The 21,034-nt window shown below is 43.5% G+C and overlaps 4 protein-coding genes across 7 annotated transcripts in view; 2 read left to right on the plus strand and 2 right to left on the minus strand.

Moving 5' to 3' along the window:
• Positions 1–447: 447 nt before the first annotated feature.
• LOC105696578 (60S acidic ribosomal protein P2) lies at positions 448–1,889 on the minus strand. The gene is made up of 4 exons (XM_012419150.1): positions 1,803–1,889; positions 1,076–1,248; positions 852–947; positions 448–651 (listed from the first exon to the last, which is right to left on the minus strand). Exons 2-4 carry the CDS (start codon positions 1,245–1,247, stop codon positions 581–583), a joined length of 339 nt encoding a protein of 112 aa, XP_012274573.1. The 5' UTR covers position 1,248; positions 1,803–1,889; the 3' UTR covers positions 448–580.
• Positions 1,890–3,015: 1,126 nt separating this feature from the next.
• On the plus strand, positions 3,016–6,755 carry LOC105696615 (probable nucleoporin Nup58). 3 transcript variants are annotated; one of them, XR_001103733.1, is made up of 8 exons: positions 3,016–3,195; positions 3,345–3,685; positions 3,770–3,983; positions 4,070–4,443; positions 4,508–4,732; positions 4,813–4,887; positions 5,261–5,385; positions 5,924–6,010. XR_001103733.1 is itself a non-coding variant. In XM_012419215.1 (8 exons), the coding sequence occupies exons 1-7, from the start codon at positions 3,125–3,127 to the stop codon at positions 5,269–5,271; spliced, it is 1,311 nt and encodes a 436-aa protein (XP_012274638.1). In that variant the 5' UTR covers positions 3,016–3,124; the 3' UTR covers positions 5,272–5,292; positions 5,924–6,029. The 3 variants fall into 3 exon arrangements, 2 of the variants coding, with proteins under 2 accessions (XP_012274638.1, XP_012274637.1); XM_012419215.1 differs by having other exon boundaries at positions 5,261–5,292; positions 5,924–6,029; XM_012419214.1 differs by lacking the exon at positions 5,261–5,385 and having other exon boundaries at positions 3,125–3,195; positions 5,924–6,755.
• A 147-nt stretch (positions 6,756–6,902) lies between these two features.
• On the minus strand, positions 6,903–10,937 carry LOC105696614 (protein FAM114A2). 2 transcript variants are annotated; one of them, XM_012419212.2, is made up of 5 exons: positions 10,778–10,937; positions 8,436–9,938; positions 7,557–8,155; positions 7,161–7,484; positions 6,903–7,063 (listed from the first exon to the last, which is right to left on the minus strand). In XM_012419212.2, the coding sequence occupies exons 2-5, from the start codon at positions 9,697–9,699 to the stop codon at positions 6,989–6,991; spliced, it is 2,262 nt and encodes a 753-aa protein (XP_012274635.1). In that variant the 5' UTR covers positions 9,700–9,938; positions 10,778–10,937; the 3' UTR covers positions 6,903–6,988. The 2 variants fall into 2 exon arrangements, with proteins under 2 accessions (XP_012274635.1, XP_012274636.1); XM_012419213.2 differs by lacking the exon at positions 10,778–10,937 and having other exon boundaries at positions 8,436–10,621.
• A 1,305-nt stretch (positions 10,938–12,242) lies between these two features.
• LOC105696613 (protein kibra) overlaps positions 12,243–21,034 on the plus strand; it is a 46,242-nt gene continuing 37,450 nt past the window's right edge. The window contains exons 1-2 of the mRNA XM_012419211.1: positions 12,243–12,595; positions 12,880–13,020. Coding sequence (XP_012274634.1) covers positions 12,893–13,020 — 128 coding nt within the window. The 5' untranslated portion in view covers positions 12,243–12,595; positions 12,880–12,892. The remainder of the gene's footprint in view (positions 12,596–12,879; positions 13,021–21,034) is intronic.

Genomic DNA, 21,034 nt, shown 5'->3' on the forward strand with positions numbered 1-21,034 from the left:
CACCTTGGAAAATAATGAAAGAACATGATGCATGTAAACAGATTTAATAACGAGTGAATTCAAATCTTAATCATTAGGTATTCATAAATATCACGAGTTCCATGGTGTCATGTTCTATACACAGGCATGCATTACGTCGGCCGTATTAAGCTGGGTCACCTGTCTCGTACGTTTTCTATTCTTTAATTCTCCCATTTCCGAGAGCGGTGAATGAAGTTACGCCAACGAACCAAATACATTGAACTCTTGTACTACTCATTGCTGCTCCCCTGAATTATCTAGATTATTGACACGCTCACCAAATTTTGGTTCTACAGGCATATGATTACCAACATCAAAATGACAACTGTTCATTAAATAATTCAGAATTAAACTATTTTGTTTCCTAGTAAAAATTAATTACACCTATAAAAATGCTAGTACATAATTTGATTAATGACTTACATATAAATTAAAATCATTTTATTTCCCAGCAAAAGATATACTGTACATAAGAATATTTCTGTACTGTCAGGTCTCTCGTTTACACTCTTGCTGCAAAATAAAATCCTCTCCGTAGTCTTGATCAAGGAATGGATAATTAGTCGAACAGACCAAATCCCATGTCGTCATCATCGGATTCTGATTCCTCCTTTGCAGGCTTCTTTTCCTCTGTAACAAAACAAAGAAAATACGTTAACAGTTGTACTTTCTAATATGATTTTTTTTATTAAGAATACTCTGTAATCAGGACAAAAAAGACATCACAATTTTCAGTCGAAAGATGGTGATAAAATAAATCATCATGTTATGATGTTAAAAAGAAAATTGTAACAAAGCCTTGTTTAATTGAGTTAAACAAACGTGAATACCTTTCTTCTCCTCAACCGGAGCAGCTGCACTACCAGCGGGAGCAGCAGCAGGTGCAGCTGCTCCACCAACTGGCACTGATGATAATTTCTCGCGTCCTGTAATTAAAAATTATATTTTAATATGTATTGCACATAAATAATAATAAATGCATAATGTTAACTTCATAATCTTGCTAGTGGGATAAAGAAACAACATCAATGTCAAATGACGTTGAACATATTACCTTCAGCAATTAATGTTTCAACAGACTTTCCATTCAATTCTGAAATGACATTCTTTAATCTCTCGCCATCTGTTTCAATACCGACGGAAGATAGGATCTTCTCGATATCACTTTGGTTTGGCGAGGCTTTGCCTCCCAAAACAGCTAACAGGTAAGCGGCCACGTAACGCATTCTGTAAGAATACAATTTTTTGTAATATCTGCATAAATAAAAAAGAATACAATTTTAAAATTTGACTAAAATCAGAATAAAGAATATCATCACTGACTTTCAGGCGAAAGATGGTGATAAAATGAATCATCATATTATTATTCTTTTCTATTATTTTCTGAGACTATTAAATTTCTTAATTGTGAAAATTAAATCATACAACAGTGACTATCTACGTAGGACTGCCACATTACTCCAATTCTAACCTATTTCTATGTTCACATGTAAGGTACAAAATTATAAATTCGAAATTTATATAAATTATTCGGTAGCCTTGTAATTGACTTTCAAATTCATTTGGATTCGTAAATGAAAACAAATTACAACCGAAAAAATAAATAACAGTAACAATTCGATATCGGCGTCTACTTACAAGCCGTGACGTGCACGGTATCTGAAACCATCTGGCTACATTTACCTTATTATTGAACAAGCATCCAATTGAGAGATAAGTATTTATTTTATTTACTTTAAGTAGATAATATTTCGGTGAAATATAAATTCATATGTACTTACTTTTAAGTCTTTACGACGCGAAACGTGGTTCACGCTATATAACCTATATTCGCCCAACGAGTTGGACGTAAAGAGGATGAAAGAGTGAACCATGGGGCTGACCAGAGCTGACACTCGCATGTTATTCTTCGAGACTAGTGTTTGCAGCGACCTCTGGATCAATAGTACCGGAAGTATGAACTAGCAAATTTCCTGCCATAAATTTAAATTGAATGAAATTCAGAAACTGTTATTTAAGAAAAAATGATCTAATATTACTGTAAATTTTGCAGTTAATAAGGTTAGGTAACTTATTAGCTGAAAATCTCACAGATATAATAATTTCTGTAAAATTCTAACTTTTTAATTTAGTTATTATCATTTCTTATCAATTATAAATTTTAAGTTAATGCAATATGATTTGAAATCATTATTTTCAGATCGATCAGGTTCGTAATATGAACAAATATGAATAATAATGAGATAAATTAAACATTTTTCTTTTATAATAATCTATGAGTTTCAAAGAAACATAACCCATAGTAATGTCATTTACATTCTACTTACCACGTTACATATATCTATATATGTACATGAATATACCATCCTACGGTGTTTCGTTGTANTTATAATAATCTATGAATTTCAAAGAAACAACCCATAACAATGTTATTTTCATTCTACTTACCAAGTTACATATATCTATATATGTACGTAAATATACCTTCCTACGGTGTTTCGTTGTATTTCTATTCGATGATAACGATGCTAATTTTTACGCAACTTTAAAATATATTTGCAAAAGGAATACGTTATTGGGAACGAAATGAGAACTAATTTTCCTTCTCTTGTAATAAGGAACGCATTGAATGTCCTGGGTTTCTTTCGTACAGAAATAAAAACACACTTTTTCTAGTAATTATTTATTGCCAAAGTTTGTTACATTCTCTATTATTAAAGCTATTACCGCTATTACAGGTTATTTCAAATTTGTATGATTAAGACGTATGAAAATTTTAAATAAACAGAAGAAGGTAGGTTGAGTAGAAGGTACAAAATGAAAATCATAGATGTCACCAGGGTACTACAGGGTTTTGAAGAAATAATACAGATGTCACTGGTTAATGAGTAACGCGCAAGCGCAAAATTAGTTCTTCACTTCCGTCTACTAAGTCAGAGGGCGCTGCAAATACCATTTAATTTCTCCGATTAGAGTGTCACCCACCGAGTGCACCGTGGTGCACCGGCAACTCGTAACTTGTTTAGTTAAGTGACACTTTTGCGGTTAATTGGGAGAGTTACCGCGTGCTATTAGTTTACAAAGAGAAACTTTACTCGAAAACATGTCAAAATTTCCATTCGGTACACCTGTCACAACAACAGCAAGTACGGGATTTGGTTTTGGTGCACAAAAGTAAGTATGGCATTCTAACCTTATTTATGCAAAACGATACTAGTGGTTCAAACCAGTAAAATAGTGTGATACCGATAAATATAAGCAATATTGAAATTGTTCTGTACGAAAAAGTCAAGATAACGAATAATTATTATATAACTTTGTAGGACAAATACTGGATTTACATTAGGTAGTACACCACTTAGTACTACAAATCCAACCGTTGGTTCTGGTCTGACTTTTGGTACACCAGCCTCGACAACAACCATGGCCTTAAATCCCAGTTTTTGTGGCACTTCCGCTACTCAAGCTCAGTCCAACCTACTTCTAGGATCAAATGTAACAACTTCAACTTCTAGTTTATTTTCAACACCAATATCTTCAGCAGCTGCTTCCACTGGTCTTACATTTGGGACACCAGGCACAACGAGTAGTTTAAATTTTGGAAATACTAGTATTACACCTGTGACAGGAAGTCTTGGTTTAAAAGCTCCAGTAACAACTGCTCGTAATAATATATATATGTATATATTCTAACTTTCCTTACCTGCTATAACATATTATCATTAAAACAATGTACTTTATATTATAGCATCTCTTTTCGGAAGTGCTCCTACTGGAGGCTTATTTGGTGCAAAACCTATAACAACTTCTACCACAACGGTAGCAACTACTGTCAACAAAGGTCTCGGGGGTTTGGATGTATCTATTAGCAATAAAGGACTCTCTCAGGGGAGCAATAGTCCTACAGCTGCTAAAGAAAATTTGTTACCAAGTGAACTTGTACAGACCATAGATAATTTCAAGTTAGTTCATACATATCATTTTATTCCTGTATAAAAAATTGTCTTTTAAATGTGCTAAAATTGATCTATTGTCTTATCTTTAACAGAGCATTTGTAAAAATGCAGAAGTCATTCTCATCGGACATAGCCAGGGGTTCTGCTAGACCTTTGAATCGATGTGCCGAAGATACCGCATCACTGATGGAAATGCTAACATCATTAGCTGGATCTGTTCAACGAGATCGTTCCTTAGCCGATAAATTAAAACACGATACAGCAAAGGCCTTACAAAGTGCCGAGATTGCTCAAAGAACGCATGATACACCTGCAGGGCTGCAGTATGAAAATAATGCTCCACTATTATTTTTCATGGAACTTGCAGAACATTTTGAACACGATTTAATGTTGTTCAGATCACAAATTGAAGTGACAGAAAAGCATATACAAACCATGATGGCACCCAAAACACTAACACCACAAGGTAAGTCTTGTTTCTCTGGTGTTTTTCTATATTATCATTGCGATTCATAACAATGAATTTATAGAACTCACAATGGCTATGAGAAAATTACACGATTCCCTTGTTGCGGTTGCTGGCAAACTACAAGGTGTACATGCTAAAGTGCAACAACAAAAAGAGCAGTATCTCAATTTAAGGAAATATGTATTAAAGGATAGTACCAATGTATTCGAAGACATTAAAATAAACGGGAGGACAAGCAAGAATAACTTTGGAAAGGTAACAAGTGGTCCAACACCCTTTGGTCCAGGTTTGTACAAAGTACATTAGTAACATAGGACTACTGTACTCCAAAATTTAGTATGTTAAATAACATTTATTCTTTTATAGGAAACAAAACCTTCTTATCATCGACGGCTCTAAGTTGCAGTCGAACCCCAAGTTATGGAACACCAAACCCTTTAGGTGAGTAAAGCAAGAAATATCTTTAAAACTAAGTATCTCATCTAGTCAACCAAATCCAAAACCGTATGATGCATTCGTATCTGTCATGTTATAACAACCCCATAAACGTGTCCTACATTTAGGTCTTGCGTGGATTTCGCGTGAGGTAGCCATCACTAACCTATAACATCACTTGGAAGCAGCATAGAGTTAACGGATACTAAATATTTATAAACACGTTCTTAAAAGCATTGCAAACATCCGCCAATTCTAATGATACTTCCTGCTGGTTAGCTAAAATAAACTCTGATACCACCACAATTCTCTCATGATTTAATCTCACTGTAAACTAGATTTTGAGTTATTTGATTTGACGTTTGTTTTGCATTTCCAGGAAAAATATAGTGGCTGTATTTAGTTGTTGAGGTACAAACTCTTTTAATATCGTTTACTTGTGTTGTCTGCTGTGGGAATAGATCAGGTGCTTACGGACATCACTGTTGGCAATTAACTCCCAGAGTATGATACAAAATATTTCACTATTTTCTATTAAAAAAACAACCCCCAATAACAGTTAAAATCTTTGCTACGTTGATTAGCATTTTAAGTTACTTTATTATTTTCAACCATGTACATTATGGACATCACGGAGATCATAGCACTTTCCCAAAGATGGCTTTGCACCGATGACAAATTTCTGCGCTTTCTTTTGTTGCTTCTTATTTAGAAATTATAGTTAATATCTATGTGTAACCAATGTTCTGTAGCATTATAAAGATTGCTTGATACTAACCTATGAAAGAAGCAGTAATTGGACTTGACATGAATAAGAGAACAAAGGTGAAAGAATCCAAACGCTGTAAAATGGTTTTTCTCCACTACACTTCATAACGTTTCTCAATTGCAGTAAAAGGTAACCGAGAAACTAAACTGAACCGTGCTAATCTCCTTCAGAATTTATCACATTTCTTGATTAGAATCAAATCGGTCACTAGTTTACTTATTAAAATCTTACTTATTAGAGAACTGATATCAAAAGAATGCACATTTGTTTCAGCTTGGGGAAGTGCCACGCCAGTTGCAGCAGCCAGTAACATCTCTCTGGGTACGACCATGAAACCACCAACCACAAGTTTAAGTTTCAATCCACCCGTAAATCTTACAGCACCTCTGTCAGCCACTGACTCCAATTCCAGTTTTCAATTGCAAAAACCACCTGCAGGTGTTAAAAGAGGAAAACATTAAATGCATGCCCCTTGTAACATTACTCTCAGTATTTTTCTTACACATTAAACATCATCGTGGCCTTAACCCTTCTTTTACTTTTCTTCTCGATCGACTGTTACCAAGCTATCAAGATTTCCTAAACATCAAAAGCGTGGATTTATTCATTTCAAAGAGAAGAGAATTTATTTAGAGGGATAATACTGAGTCTTTATTAATACAATATATTTTACTCACACTTTTGTATCGAAGAATGGATTTGTGACGACTCAGTACAATTCCTTTCTTTGGCTTATACACCGTTCATTGTACATGACCTGGTCTTATTTTAATATATTATATGTGGGTAAATATGTATATTTTGCAAATTATTATTTTGAATCTATTATCACTACTATTATCACTAATTTTATGAGTAAGTTAATGTCATAGGTTTGTTGAGATGTATACCGGTTATTATTTCACTTTCGTTTGATAAGACCATTAATCGAAAATTCTTAATTAACTAGTTAAGGATTATCAGATAGAATGTGAAATGAAGCATGAAAAACCAAAGAGTGATATCATGTTTCAGGTCCACTTGGTTGAATTACAGCTTACAGGCACTTTGTATACGATATGTTGAACTCTTTAAAAATATAAATAAAAAGATACTCTAGCCTTGATGCGATGTTAGTAATTATTGCACACTCTAATTTCTAAGTAAATTTTCATTTTTGACCGTTGAAACTATTCCTATCACATGTCATTTCAGATATTTTTCTTACTAAATAAGGTTTCATATTAAATCATAACAGAGACTAACAGCATAATCATGTAATTTATGGCATTTAATGTTCCTTTTTATGTATAAAAATTCATTACATGTACAAAATGCTTTGAAGCAAACACAGTACCATTATATGGCACCAACTTGTAAGATGGGAATAAGTAGTTCAAAAGCATTTTGAACGTAAGAGCTTGCGTTTGCCGCCTGCAAAAAAAAATAACGATATTGAATAATATAAATCACGTAACCTCAGAGCACAATGAAATTTTATCTCATTGATACTTTTTTTGCTGTCCCTTACCTCCAAGTATATGGTAGTGATGTTAGCATTGATGACTTCTGGTTTTTCAGATTTTTCAGCAAACTCGTTTAGGCAATTTGTGAATAAATCTGAGGCAGATCTTATTTGTCCTGTCAGAATGTGCGTAAGTTCCACCAGTGCATCTGCTTCATTGACGGTACTACGTCGTTCCTTTATTAAAAGTAACTCAGCAGTCTTGTGGAAACGTTCTACTGCAAATGCCGTAATTAGTGCTAGACTTTTAACTGCTTGTTGAAACACAACTCGATCGGAATGAGGCTGCGTCTCGACAGATGATAGATAAGACTTTGTTTCTTCCCAGATCTGATGAGAGGAATTATAATTAGTACTCAAATAAACATATTACAATATAATTATAATAATAACAACCCTTACATTGAACAGTCTATCATAGGTTATATTTACACCAAGGTCTTGACAGGCATTATTTAGTTTTTCCTCCAGTTTATCTTCATCATTATCCTCATCCTCATCTCCTAAATCACATAATTCTTTCACCTGTTCCAAAGTTTCCTGCATGGAAGTTAATTCACTATCATCCAGGCCTACAAGCCGTTGTTGTATTTTTATATTGCATTGCTTTGACAACATCTCTAAAGCTTCTAAGTGAACGAGACCCTGACAATCGTCAAAGAGACTTTCGAAGTGTATTTTCCTTGCTAATTGTTTCTCCTCCAATGATTTTTCCTCAGCATCTGCTTTTTCCTTTGCTTCTCTAAGGATCTTGGACAAATTTGGCTTTTCATCTTCATTTAAAAAGAATGCTCTTTTCTTCTTTAAACCTGGATCTCCCTCTTGCAAAACTTCCATGGTTTTCTTGCCTATAGTTTCCAAGGTATCTAAGCCACCGGTAATAACTTTGGAACTAGTAGATTCAACAAGTTTTGTGAAAGATGAGACTCCAGAAATAATACTGCTGAATCCAAAGATTCCTGGTGCTTGAGTTTCTTCCAATGATTCTTGTTCTTCACTTTCTATAAAATGTATACATGTAAATGAAAACTTTCCCGATTTCATTTAACACATTCAATGCCACGGTGGTCACCGATGACCATCATTCAGCTTTTTGTTTACGCTATGACAGTCGCCGTTAACCGAAATTCAATATGTTTTAATATAATACAATTTAAGTGATGTGGAGAGAAAATCTCAAAATATATATGATGTTGAATGTGTTAATACAATAATTTACAAAAAAAAAAACCAAGACAAATGTTTACAAAATATAGGATTCAGAATAAAGAAATATATTACCAGGAGACTCTTTTTCTTCATTTAATTCCTTAGCCAATTCAGCAGGATCAGGTGCTCCAATAGATTCTTCCAACATTGACAGCCCATGGGTAACATGGCTTGTCAACGTCGACACTCCAACAGTGGCAGTATTTATCAATGAACTGACACCCCAACTACTCCAGCCTCCCCAACTATTGTCCTCATTTTCACTCGACAATGCCGCACGATCCATGCCAGATGAAAAGCTCTGTTCACTCAATTCTTTTGTTATATCAATATCTTCGATTCCTTTCCACCCTTCCGACTTAAAAATTTCTTTAAACTTCTTGTCAGACTTTAATTCCTCAGGCATTTCCATAAATTCTTCCCAACATTCTGGAACACCTGGAGGCCTAACGGCATTGTCCCAAGAACTATCCCATGGTGGTATATCCTGTTCTTCTTTTTTAGAATCGCTTACATTCATTGTACCTAACTTACACGTGACATTATCTACTTCTGCAAGGCATTCTTCTACCGAAGACTTTTCATTCCGCTCCAATGGTGCAATCGCTGCCTCAATCGCACCGTCACCCACGATCGGAGGTTTAGCCAACATTACGGAATCAACTTTAACCCCTAATTTTTTAGTTCCTGTTTGTCGAGGTTGTTTGGATTTCTGTTGTCTATGCATTCTCTCTGTCTTTTCGACACGTTTCTTTGAAGCAGCTGTTACTCCTAGACCATCCGTATTGACCTTCTCTTTCACCATTGAATTAGAACTTGTCCGACCATTATCTTTTACTTCTAGATCATGCTTAATCACATCTTGAGCTTTATCCAATAGATCACACTTGTCGTCACTCCGAGTCTCGACTCCTTGAGCGTGCTTCTTTTCGGCAGCCATAACGTGCCCTCTGTGAACTCCATCTTTATCTGCATCATTAGTCTCCTCGGTTGACCTATCCATGTTGACTTTCTTATCAATATTCATGCCACTCTCTTTATCATCCGACAAGGAATCGGTCGTACTCGAACAAGTATCATTACGACTTGCCCTCATAGTACCAGGTGGAGTCTTACTAGGAATTTCATCTCTCTTGACAGTTCTACGATCCATCAGCTGTTTATCAACATTCCTTGTATATCTAGGGCTTTGTATAGCTGACATACATTCGGTGCCATCATCCGACTCGGAGTCTACAACAGCTTGAGAACGTGGCGACGAATACGTCGTTGATGCCCTTCGAGGGTTTACCTCTTCGTCAGCGCTTTCAAAGTCGTCACTTTCCGACGTCGCCATGTTTCCCGCGGTGACGTGGTATATTCAGACGTTCCTTTAGGTATTTAGGAGCGCTGGTGGACGTCCTCGGCGCCCTGAAAGTTACCACGCCCAGGGATACTTTCCGGGGAAAATAATACACTTCGCTTGATCGTCGAACCTGGCGAACTTCTTGCTTCGGTGATCATCACATCGTTCTCACGTTACCTGCTGATTGGACGGTCACATAGACGGATCATTATGGAGCAAAAATATGGATTCTGAAACATGAGTAAGGCAGCACTGGGCGTCATTATTTCGGCGGGGGAGATGCAAGAGACGAAAGGGGAAAATTGCTCGAGTGGTCTGGCAGCCACCTTGCGTTGTGTATCGGCGGCAAACCAAATCTATACCGAACGTCGAGTAATATCAAAAAACCTATTATAAGGGTGAGGTATAAAGATGACCTCAAAATATTAAATTATGGCCTTTCAAATACCGAAAATTTCGTTAATACACGCCTATCCGAATTGCATTCTATTAACAGGGTATTGACGTAATTGACCTACTCCAAGTTAACATTTCTGTAACAGTAAGTCAATAAAATATCCAGTAATATTTAAGGTGATATGAAAAGGTCATTCTATACATATCAACACGTGAAAAAAGTTTATGAAACTTTTCTCCAAACTGGGTGCACTGAATTATCTGAAATTTTAACGCGTGATTATAACAAATGCATACGAATGTGTCCACATGTGTAACAAAGGTATAAAACTGATACTTCTTTTATTTCCTAAAGCTGCCGCCCCTCGGTACTGTTAAACAATCCCAAGATTGGTGTTTCGCCCGCGAATGCAAGATCTCGATGCCCGTCTTCTAAATTGATTAGAATTGACGTTGTAACGAGGATTTCTAGGTCGCAAAGTGTTAACAAGTTAATTCGACAACCCGATTAACGGATTAGTTTTGTTGTCAGTTTTTGTTTCATAAGCTCCCCCCTCGAATCGCTTCAGTGCAGCAAAGTGCTGACAAACATGACCTTGAAGAACCTTCCGTATGCGAGCGCAAGAGGGATAGAGAACGACAATGTATTCTGCTACCATTTCGCAGACCTTACCCTATGGCAGCGAGTCCGATGTTCAAATATTTCATGAAAACAGTTTAGAAAAATTGATCGCCTCCCCTCCATAGAAGTTTCCAGCTTGCATACGAGACCGTGGATCTATCCCGTACTTCAGGCTCCGCCTCCTTGTTTCTTCCAGCGCCATCTTGCCCAAGAGTCACTCTTGAGTCCGCTATTGCGCATGCTCGCCATGAGGAATGCGCCGAGCCACGAGAGGGGATTCAATCGCGAACCGTCGCAGCTGCTCCCCAAGTGCACACACGACGGCGAGAAAACCACCTTTCGCTGGCCCAAAGTCAAATTCCCAGAATGCTTCCAACGGAATGTCTAGATTTCTTTCGTTAAATATCTAATATTAACTTCCTCGAGGTCCGAGAACTTGGATGCAGCTTTACCAAGAATGCCCCGCCGCGGCGCATTTTTTTCCTACGAACGTAACTACTATCCGACGAGGAAAGCAAGGGAGAACGAAACCGGTAATTCCGGCTTATTTCTGATTCCTAGGACTCCAAATAAATAGTAATTGTATTTAAAATCAGGATTCGCGGATTACATTATTCCATGCTCCCAAGCACGTAAATGCGCTCGGTAGGCGAGGACAGATGATCATTCCCAAGGAACGCGATATTCCGAAAAAAAAAAAAAAAACAGTCCTCTCATGCAACGACGCGTCTACGCACCGAAAGTTCGGCGATACGTCGACCGCGTTTTCTGGGAGCGCTCCTAATTAATACGCCGCAATTAGAGCTGCCGGCGAGAGGCGAAAACGAGAGGCGACGAGGCCACCTCCGGGGGCGCGAGAGAGACAGGGCGCACGCGCTCGCTCGTCCTCGCTGCCTCGCCGCATGCCGGGCTCGGGTGAGGCGCCGCGCGGCAGATGGCGCTAGGTCGGCCGACGGCGCACCTGCGCTCGCGGAGTCGCCCGGTGGCGCCGCCGCGGCCGGAATGCGAGGTTCGGGAAAGGGCACCGGCGGGCGCCGCCATTCGTGCACAGCGGTCAGAGACACGAGAGCGCTCGGGCTTCGGGGGAGGTGGCAGAGAACGGCGGCGGTGGAAGGGAGAGAGAAAGAGGCGCTCGCGGGCGGCGGGGCGAGGGAGGGGAAACGTCGGCGAGCGCAAACCGCGCGCACACCGCGCGCACGTCCCAGGCATGTCTCGAGTCCTCGACATGCTCCCGGCTGGCGAGAGGTAGAGACCCTCGAGAAACGGTACGAGCACGCATCGGGCCGCGCTTTCACGCGCGATCGGTCGTCGGAGGCGGCAGTGCGGAGCAGCAGTGCGGAGCAGTGCCGCGCGCGGAGAGCGCCGAGACGCGCCGCGCCAACGGAGGTTAGAGGCTGCCGCGGAGGGAGAGAGAGGGTGCTTGGCCGCGGTCGCGGGCCCGAGAGAGAGGCCGAGGAAGACGTCGAGGAAGACGTCGAGGAAGACGCCGAGGAAGACGGTGCGTAACCTCGGACAGGGGTGGAACGGGCTCGCGAGTGCGCAGGTGGTCGCGTGGTGCGCGGGGCGACCTTGACGGAGTCCCTCCGTCCGCCTCTCGCTCCCGAGAGAACCGGAGCGGAGCCCGCCGACGAGGATGGACGAGTTATTATGGTGAAGTGAGGAGTGCGCTCGCGGCCGGGTAATCGCTCGGCCGTCGTGTGTCTTGCTTAAAGTGCCCGACAGCAGTGCCGTCCGGTGGTCCCGTTCCCCGGGTAGGTCCGGTGGCCTTCTTCGCGGTTTCCTCCGGGGCCGACCATGTTAACGGTGGAATTCCGCTCGAGAGGAATCTGAAGGCGGGGACTCTGACGTCACTCCGCTCATGATAATGAGGTATTCATGATGGCGGAATAAGCAAGAGCGTAGTATAGCCGGTGTAATTCGCTTCTCTCTTTCTCTCTCTTTATCTCTCCGTCTCCGTCTCTTCCCCTCTCGACGCTCGTCTTCTTCCCCCTCCGAGTGTCCACCCGTCCATTCGTCCATTTATTATTTTTTACTCGTCCCCCGGTCCCTCCGTTTCTCTCTTTCATCCCGCCCTCCCCGGCTGCTACCGTGTACCTGCGCGCGCACGCGCTCGTTTCCCGGCGCGCCAGTGATAGGTTTTTGGATGGATTTAGAGCGCAGTGAAATATGCCAAGGAGACGGAATGGGGAGATACCGCTTCCGGAAGGGTGGGACGTCGCCCAGGACTTCGACGGCAAGGTGTATTTCATCGACCACAACACCAGGAAAACGACCTGGATCGACCCTAGGGACAGGTAAGTCCTACGCGCGCTTCGAGCCTCGCGGCCACCGCGACTGCCGGCCCGCTTTATACGTGTGCCCCTGCGCACACGCGGACTCGCCGCGCCCGCATTCCAGACGCCAGGGCCGCACGCCGAGCCCCGCGCGCCCGGGAACTCTCGAAAATCCATTCTTTGGCCGAGACCGCGGGTGCCCCTCGATCCCACCCAGGGGCGGGAGATCTCGCCGCATCGAGTCGCTCCAACGGGCGGTACCGTTGGAATCTTAATTATCGGCCCTCGTAACGCCGCCCGCGAATTCCGCGCGGCGTATCCGTGGAATTCGAGCCGACCGATCGTCGCGGACCAGCGGTTAACGTTCGAATCGTGCCGCGTCATTTTCAGCCCTCTCTGCTCCGAGCTCCACGGGCGAGATCGTCACTTCGAATCCGCGAGATTCGAGTGGGAACCTCGCATAAGGACGCTCGTTTTAACTTTCTCGAAATGGAATCCTTAACGACGGGGAATTTATTTTAGATCGCTCCGGGAATCGGGGTCGTCGCAGCCTCTCTCACGGGCAGGGGGCAAATTCAGCCGCACCGAGCGAAAAAGATGCAAGGTGAACCGGAGAGAGAGAGAGAGAAAAAAAATGAAAATCCAGCTAGGTGTTCTAACGTTCCATTTCGACTCCTCGCTGTGTACGGAATAACCCACGATTCCCGGGATTCTCCTGTCGGCGGAATTCCCGGCTCGATCCCGAGGATTGACCTCGCGGAAGTCACGCAAGCGCTAGCGATTTAAAGCCGCGCGAAGCCCGGCGGAATTCCTCGACGAGAGGTGTCCCCGTAACGTGGAAAGTCACCGTAACCGTACCCGAGTCGTCCGCCGTCGCCCGCTGTCCTTGTTCGTTCCACGAGCACTCGGAGGAGAGTGGCAAAAAAGGGGATCGCCGAATGGAGCCGATGCGAGAGACGTTAAGGTGATACGAAAGTGTTATATATATACATGCCGAAAAGTCGAGGTATTTATAAAACTTCTCTTCGGACTGGGCGCATCGAATCATTTGAGACGTCATCACGAGATCACGGAGGCCCTAAGGAAGAACGCGATGCTCGTGAGATTACATTTTTCGAAGAAAAAAAAAATTCTATTTATCTCGGACAAGAACGAAAAAACGTTTTTTTTTCTTTTTAATGATATTTCACGAGCATCGCGTTCTTCCTTAGGGTCTCCGTAGTCGCGTGTCAATGTTTTAGATAACACGGCGCACCCAGTTTGGAAAATAGTTTTATAAATAGTTTGACTTTTCGGTGGGTATACGTGCACCCTTTCGTATCATCTTACAAGGAAGGTACCTGAGGTGTCCCCCTCCGATTTTGTTCATTTTTAAATATGTTATAGAGGACTAAAATCTAAGGGACCCGTGTTTTTTTTTATCGGCGGATAAACACTTTTAGGGGGTGAAATCAGGCTTCAAGGTTGGCCGTGCAAGGGGGTGAGTTGTCTGTTTCATATAGAAGCACTCGACCGATTTTCATGAAACAACCGTAGGGAATGAAGAATTATGAAACATGCAATTGGAATTTTTAGGAAAAATTCATTTTTAAGGGGTGAGCCACCCTTTTGAATACTTCTTTTACCCCTTACGCGAGCAGTAATTGCTCTATCCAAATGAAACTTGGTTAATTTATAAACCAGAACACTACAAAAAAAGTTTCAATTGGATAGAATAATTACTGCTCGCTTAAGGGGTAAAAGAAGTATTCAAAGGGGTGGCTCACCCCTTAAAAATGAATTTTTTCGAAAAATTCCAAATGCATGTTTCATAATTCTTCATTCCCTACGTTTTTACGGTTATTTCATGAAAATCGGTCGAGTGCTTTTATATGAAACAGCCAACTCACCCCCTTGCACGACCAACTTTGAAGCCTGATTTTACCCTCTAAAAGTGTTTATCCGCCGATAAAAAAAAAACACGGGTCCCTTAGATTTCAGTCCTCTATAACATATTTAAAAATGAACAAAATCGGAGGGGGACACCTCAGGTACCTTCCTTGTTAGTGATCTTTTGATACTGCCGAGCGGGTATACCGCTAGGCGACGATGACAGGCCGCTAGGGAGCCATCCGCGCCGCCGACGTGGCCGGATAGTCGGGGAACACCTTCCGCTTGGGGAAGGTTATCGCGAGGAAAAAATCTGCACGCGCGACACGGAGCCACCGGAGAGCCGCGGCGAGGTGCGTTTCGCTTCGCCTCCTCTCGGCGCGCCACCCGGATTGGTCGGTCGTCATTCGCTCCCGTCCAATCAGAATTCGCGAGTCTTAGGACGGAGCCACGCGAGCGTGCCTTTCAAAGTCCGTCGTGGAGATATTAGGGTGTCCCATAAGTTTCTCCCATTTTTTTTTTTTTTTTTTTTTTTTTTTTTTTATACGAAATGAATACACGGCGCGGAAGGAACTTGTGGGACCCCCTAATATATATAACCTATCAGGGGGATGTGAAAGTGGCATCTATAACGGATCGATCGTTCTTGACCTTTTCTCCAAATTGGGTGTACCGGTTTGTTTCAAATCTCACCACGCGAATAAGGAGACCCTTGGGTAGGTCCTGAAACTCGCGAAATTTCACTTGTTATTAAAACTTGAAAATGGTTGTAAAGAAATTATCTTAAAATTTTTATTTCCTGGGTTTCAGCGCCTTCCTTGTAGCCGCCATATTCACATTGTCGAGCTTGAGATGATTCGGTACATCCAGCTCGGAGAAAGGTTTCATAAACGATACCTCTTTGGCACCACTTTCACATCACCTTAAGGTGACATGAAAGGTGCCGAGGAATTTAACCGGGGTCGATAAATTAAAATTCATCTATAACCTTTTTGGTGGTAACGCCATTTTGAGTACTCAAGTGGGAACGTAAGCTGACGCGTCCCGTTAACATTTATATTTATGTTGAAGTCTTTTACGGTCTACGTTGACGATTACACGAACTGATGCGTTCCGTGTGTCATTTCGGTAAAGTAATCGTAAAAGTAATCATATCGATGTGAAACTGTCGAAATCCCGGGAATTCATTATTCAGACGACTGTTTAGGACCAACGTCGCCATCTGTGACGTTTAGCTGCAACTAAATTTTTGCTCTTTACCTTCGTCTACGCGGGCCTTTACGTTCCAATTCGATCGTCATTGTTTCGGCTGGTCTTCGTAGTTGTCCCTAGATTATCGGTTTCGGTAGCTTCCATCGTTCTTTGACGGTAATGGTCATCGCTGTTAGGTTTCGTCTACGGAAGCGGGTGGTGACTTCCTGGAAGCCCGAGGGAGGGACAATGGACCCAACGGGTCCTCTAGGTCGACTCCCTCGGTTTTTGCACCCCGCGAGCGGCGCCCCGTCGCGACTACCTTTGTTGCCCAATTTGTAGGCTGTCGGCGCGATGATTTACAGCCCGGTCGTTATACGGGGACTCGCTCGCGGTCCCGGGGCCTCGGGGATGAAATCGATCCTCCTCCCTCGCCGTCCCGAACACCTCCAGGAGGAACTGCAGATTTCCGATAGGGGAAGCGCCGGATATCTCGATCTCCGCTCGGACGGTATCGGGAAGCGGGTTCTCGTCCGGGTGAAATTTATCGACATTGCAGTTCCCTGCTAATTTCCGAGGTTAGGTTACGCGACTCCTCGAGACATTGACGAGCGCTTATCCGAGCACTCTTGCCCGTTAAGGTGATACGAGAGTAAAATAATGCATTCGCGGGATTTCGACAATTTTACGTCGATCCCTTCATCGTTACTTTATCGAAATGACATATGGAACGCTTCGGTTCGTATCATTCTCAACGTATACTGTAAAAGACGTCGACATGAACATAAATGTCGGTAACGGGACGCGCCATCTTATGGTCCCACTTGAGTACTCAAAATGGCGTTCCCACCAAAAAGGGTACAGATGAATTTTAATCGATCGATCTCGATGAAGTTCCACGGCGCCTTTCATATCTTAATAGCATTTCTCCTCGATCGAGATGTAGGGTATTACCTGGGTCGATCCAACCGGAAGAAAGAGAGGAATCGTTTCCTGCTCGGTTGCAGCTGCACGTGGTGCTATGCAGTGTTTGCCGGTCGTCGAGGGGAACTCGTATTTTCCATATATTTCAACCGGAGGAGGACGGGCACCTCCTCGATGCAGAGGGGAGGAAGCTAAATGACTAAATTGAAATGGCGACATCGACCCTCGGCTCGATTGGTCGGATCCGAGATGACTCGGGGAACGGCTCGCGGTCGCATCCGGGCTCGAGTTCGAGGCGATCCCACGTGGAGCGTCGGGCGAGCGCGCATGCGCATGCGCGGCCTCCCTTCGGAAGAACGGGGGGACCGACCGGTATATCATGTGTATGCAGCCGGTCGGGGTCTAAAAATACACTTTGACAGGTTTTAGTGCATTCTCCAGCGCTGCCCGCCTCTCCCCGCGGTTGCTCCGACCCGGGAGGACCCGAGGGTCCCGAGATTAATCGCGCGCCGATTAATCCCGATGGCGGCCGAAGGAAGGTCGCCCAGCGGCGCGCGCGCGCATGCGCGTTTCCTCTCGGGAGAGATCGGCCCGCTACGGGGCGGGCCCCGCGAATCGATTACTCGGGCCCCATGGGCACCGTTCGAGTGGTTACTCACCGCGTTTACGCCGCGCACTTGGATTCCGCGACTCGCAACTCGGAATTAAGGTCGATTATACCATCCGACACGGATCGACGCGTATCGGTTCCGACACGTACCGCTGCCGATCCGACGAAACCTTGCAACGCCGGTATCGTCGGATTGGCAGCAACCACCCCCGGTAGGATAAAAAAAAATAATACCGATACGTGTCGGGTAGCCTAAATCGACGTTTAGATGCGAGTCGGTCAATTTTTTCGCCCCGAAACTCAAGGTCGAGTCAAGCGGCGGTTAGGCGAAGTAAGGCCCCCCTCGAATCAGTCGATTGGAATAAGACACTATTTTTCAACGGTTTTGGATAGAAATCCCCGAAGCTTTGACACGTGACTCGTGAGTACCTAGGAAATATCCTCATATTTTCAAAATTTGAATTTTTCAAAGAAACATTTTTAACGTGGCTCACACCGTATCCAAAATGGCGTCGAGCTCTCGCGTTTCGATGGATATCTATTTGTAACGTCGGCAACGTAGGTATTTAGAAAAACTTTGTTTATCGACGTCGATTGAGTTCCTCGACGTGTTTCGCTTCACCTTAAATTTTATTCACGAAATCCCTCCTACGTTGATTAAATCGAAAGGATAGGGATTGGTTCTACTTTTTGGACGCGCCGCGCTCTGCGCGACACCTCCGACTCGCTCGGTGGGACTTTGGCTGTACAAACGAGGTGAGGTTAGGTTTCCCAGTTTTGCCGGTGACCGGCGTTGGCGTCCTTGGTACGGAAAAGCGGAGAGCCGAGCCGTGCCGAAAACTCCTACGCGTGCCCTGCCACCTGCCCACGCGCAGGCCGAGACTCGAGTGCACCTGACTCGTTTCTCTCTCCCTCTTTCCCTCGCTCTTCCTTGGCCTCGGTGAATGTCCCTACGGGAATCGAATCCACCGACCAGTACGGTGCGTACGCGAGTGCACGTAAGGTCGAGCCCTAGTCGACTCTAAGCCGCGTCGATACACCGGTTCTCGTAAGATCACCGAAGTTAAGCGACGTCGGGCGCGGTCGCTCTTTGGATGGGTGACCATCGAGGTGCATCGCGGAGCGTTGGCGAATGAAAAAAAGAAACGATGGCAGTTGGCCCCCTTAGTAAAAAGGTCGAAATCCAAACAAAAAGGAAAAAGGTGTCAAACCCTGTTCGGGGAACGCACGTAAATCCTGGATTAAAAGGGATATAAAGCAGGGTTAGCAAAGCTTTTTTGACACCCATTCCGGTTAAAAACAGCGGTTTTTCTTGTTTTCTTTTTTTTTTTCCTTTCCAGTAAATTAAATATATTACATAAAACCCAGGTTTATGACCCTTTCATATCGCCTTAATATACTGACTACTATTTTTCTTTCTCTTTTTGCCCGTCGATTCGTTTTTGCTAACTACGTAGGGCAGAGTGCGAAGCGCGAAGTCGAGTCGCGGCGAAAAGAAACGAAATGGAACACGGGACTGTTTTGCTCGCGCGGAATGCGAGGGTTTCACTCGCATTCCTTGCGCACGAGCGCGCACGCGCACACCGCGCAGCCTCTCTCGCAACGCGACCGTGAGAACGCGTGCGCGTGTGAGAGCGCGCGACTGCGCGTCCAAGAAAAGAAAACAGGAGAAACGAATTTAGCCGAGTTGCTATCCGAACCTGGCAAATTTTAAATGAGAGTATTCGAAGTATAACCAGGTTAAGATGATACGAAAGGCGCTGGGAAATTTAATCGAGGTCGATTAATTAAAATTCATCTATACCCTTTCTGGTGGTAACGTCATTTTGAACACTCAAGTGGTAACATAAGCTGGCGCGTCCCGTTGCCGACATTAATATTTATCTTGAAGTCTTTTACAGTCTACGTTCACGATTATACGAACTGAAGCGGTCAATATCTCATCTCGGTTAATAAATGTTTGTTGAAAATTGGAAGCTCATGAGTTTCAGGACCTACCTTAGGGCCTCCATATTCCCGTGGTAAAATTTCAAACGAATCGGTACACTCATTTCGGAGAATACTTTCACTAGCGATTGGACTTCTCAGATGTATAGGCTCGCTCTTTCGTATCACCTTAAAGAGACCACCGTTTCGTTTGGCGTTCGTCCCCACGGTTGAATATTCGCGTCGTCCGCCGCGGCGGGGCGGAGAGGGGAAACAAAATGGCGGCCGCGCGGTTACGGTACGGTGGGCGACATTCCGATCCGACGCGCCTCGCATTCCTGGGGCTCTGCGAGCGGCTTTGCGGTATTTCGTGAATGGATCGATGCAAAGCGGTTCTTATCGAGCCGCGGTAATGAATGATCTCGCTGTGTGCGGAGACCGGACTCTTTATCTGCCGACCCGAAGAAACGGCCTGTCGGAGGGAGGGCTAGGAGAGCGCGGATCGCGGCCATTGCGAGGGATGCATTTTCTTCGGCCAGACCTCGTCGAAAATCAACGCTCAAACCGCGTCGATACACCGATTCTTGGAAACACATTCACCGAAAATAGACCGAAGGGCAATGAGCTTACAGAACATACAGCTGATATAAGGAGCAATAATTTACCGTTCCTACTCAAACATAGATTACCGTACCAAACTCTCGGAAGTTTCAATACACCGAAATACCAATAGAGCAACGTTAATATGACAATAACAAATAAGAACCACAGAAAAATATGAACAAACGTATATACAAGAACAAGTTCTGGTAAGCTCACTTGGAGCAGGCACTAGACTATATTTGTGTCTAGGATACTCAGTTTTTTTTTTTTATGGATTGTTATAAAATTATATTTGTTGTTCGATGATCGTAAGAGAACCCTTTTTTTTTTAATTTGTCTATTCAACACCTCCTGTTGAATAGACAAATTTAAAAAGAAGGGTTCTCGTACGATCATCGAAGTTAAGCGACGTCGGGCGCGGTCGCTCCTTGGATGGGGGTGACCATCAAGGAGGGACCTCGCGTGTAGCGTTGGCGAAAAGAGAAAAAAAAATAATGACCCGTAGTTAAAAAAAGGCCGAATCAAAATAAACAATAGACAATGAACAATAAACAATAAACAACCTCGTTGAACGTTGCCGAGCGGAAGCGATCCGCGGCGTTGGAAGCCGTGCGGAAAGTGTCGCTCCGCCCGAGATCCGTCTTCTTATCTTCTTTATTTGCATATTAAGCTACGTCGGGTTGCCGCGTTGCCCCGTACGCGTCACTCCGTGGCGCCAAAGAACGTCGGAAAACAAGAGAATCCGGGTGAGCGATTGCCCCAAACCTGAACGTACCCGTACACACGGTGACAAACCGTTGCGATAGATCCGCGCCGATTTAACTGACGCGCGGACGTTATTCGATTTAATTTTACGGATGATAAATCTCCAGGATTTATAGTTGTATGTAGCCATCTTAACCCTTTCGCTGG

The sequence above is a fragment of the Orussus abietinus genome, unplaced genomic scaffold (assembly GCF_000612105.2).
Source record: "Orussus abietinus isolate OABI.00-Male unplaced genomic scaffold, Oabi_2.0 scaffold101, whole genome shotgun sequence".
Taxonomy (NCBI): Eukaryota; Metazoa; Arthropoda; class Insecta; order Hymenoptera; family Orussidae; genus Orussus; species Orussus abietinus.

Excerpts from the sequence above, each read along its gene's own strand:
- LOC105696578 (XM_012419150.1), bottom strand. The coding sequence starts at position 1,247 with ATGCGTTACGTGGCCGCTTACCTGTTAGCTGTTTTGGGAGGCAAAGCC. Across the intron at positions 948-1,075 it reads TGAAACATTAATTGCTGAAG|GACGCGAGAAATTATCATCA; the intron begins GTAATATGTTCA and ends TTTTAATTACAG. Across the intron at positions 652-851 it reads TCCGGTTGAGGAGAAGAAAG|AGGAAAAGAAGCCTGCAAAG; the intron begins GTATTCACGTTT and ends GTTTTGTTACAG.
- LOC105696615 (XM_012419214.1), top strand. The coding sequence starts at position 3,125 with ATGTCAAAATTTCCATTCGGTACACCTGTCACAACAACAGCAAGTACG. Across the intron at positions 3,196-3,344 it reads TTTGGTTTTGGTGCACAAAA|GACAAATACTGGATTTACAT; the intron begins GTAAGTATGGCA and ends ATAACTTTGTAG. Across the intron at positions 3,686-3,769 it reads AGCTCCAGTAACAACTGCTC|CATCTCTTTTCGGAAGTGCT; the intron begins GTAATAATATAT and ends TTTATATTATAG.
- LOC105696614 (XM_012419212.2), bottom strand. The coding sequence starts at position 9,699 with ATGGCGACGTCGGAAAGTGACGACTTTGAAAGCGCTGACGAAGAGGTA. Across the intron at positions 7,485-7,556 it reads CCTATGATAGACTGTTCAAT|ATCTGGGAAGAAACAAAGTC; the intron begins GTAAGGGTTGTT and ends TCCTCTCATCAG. Across the intron at positions 7,064-7,160 it reads TCACTACCATATACTTGGAG|GCGGCAAACGCAAGCTCTTA; the intron begins GTAAGGGACAGC and ends TTTTTTTTGCAG.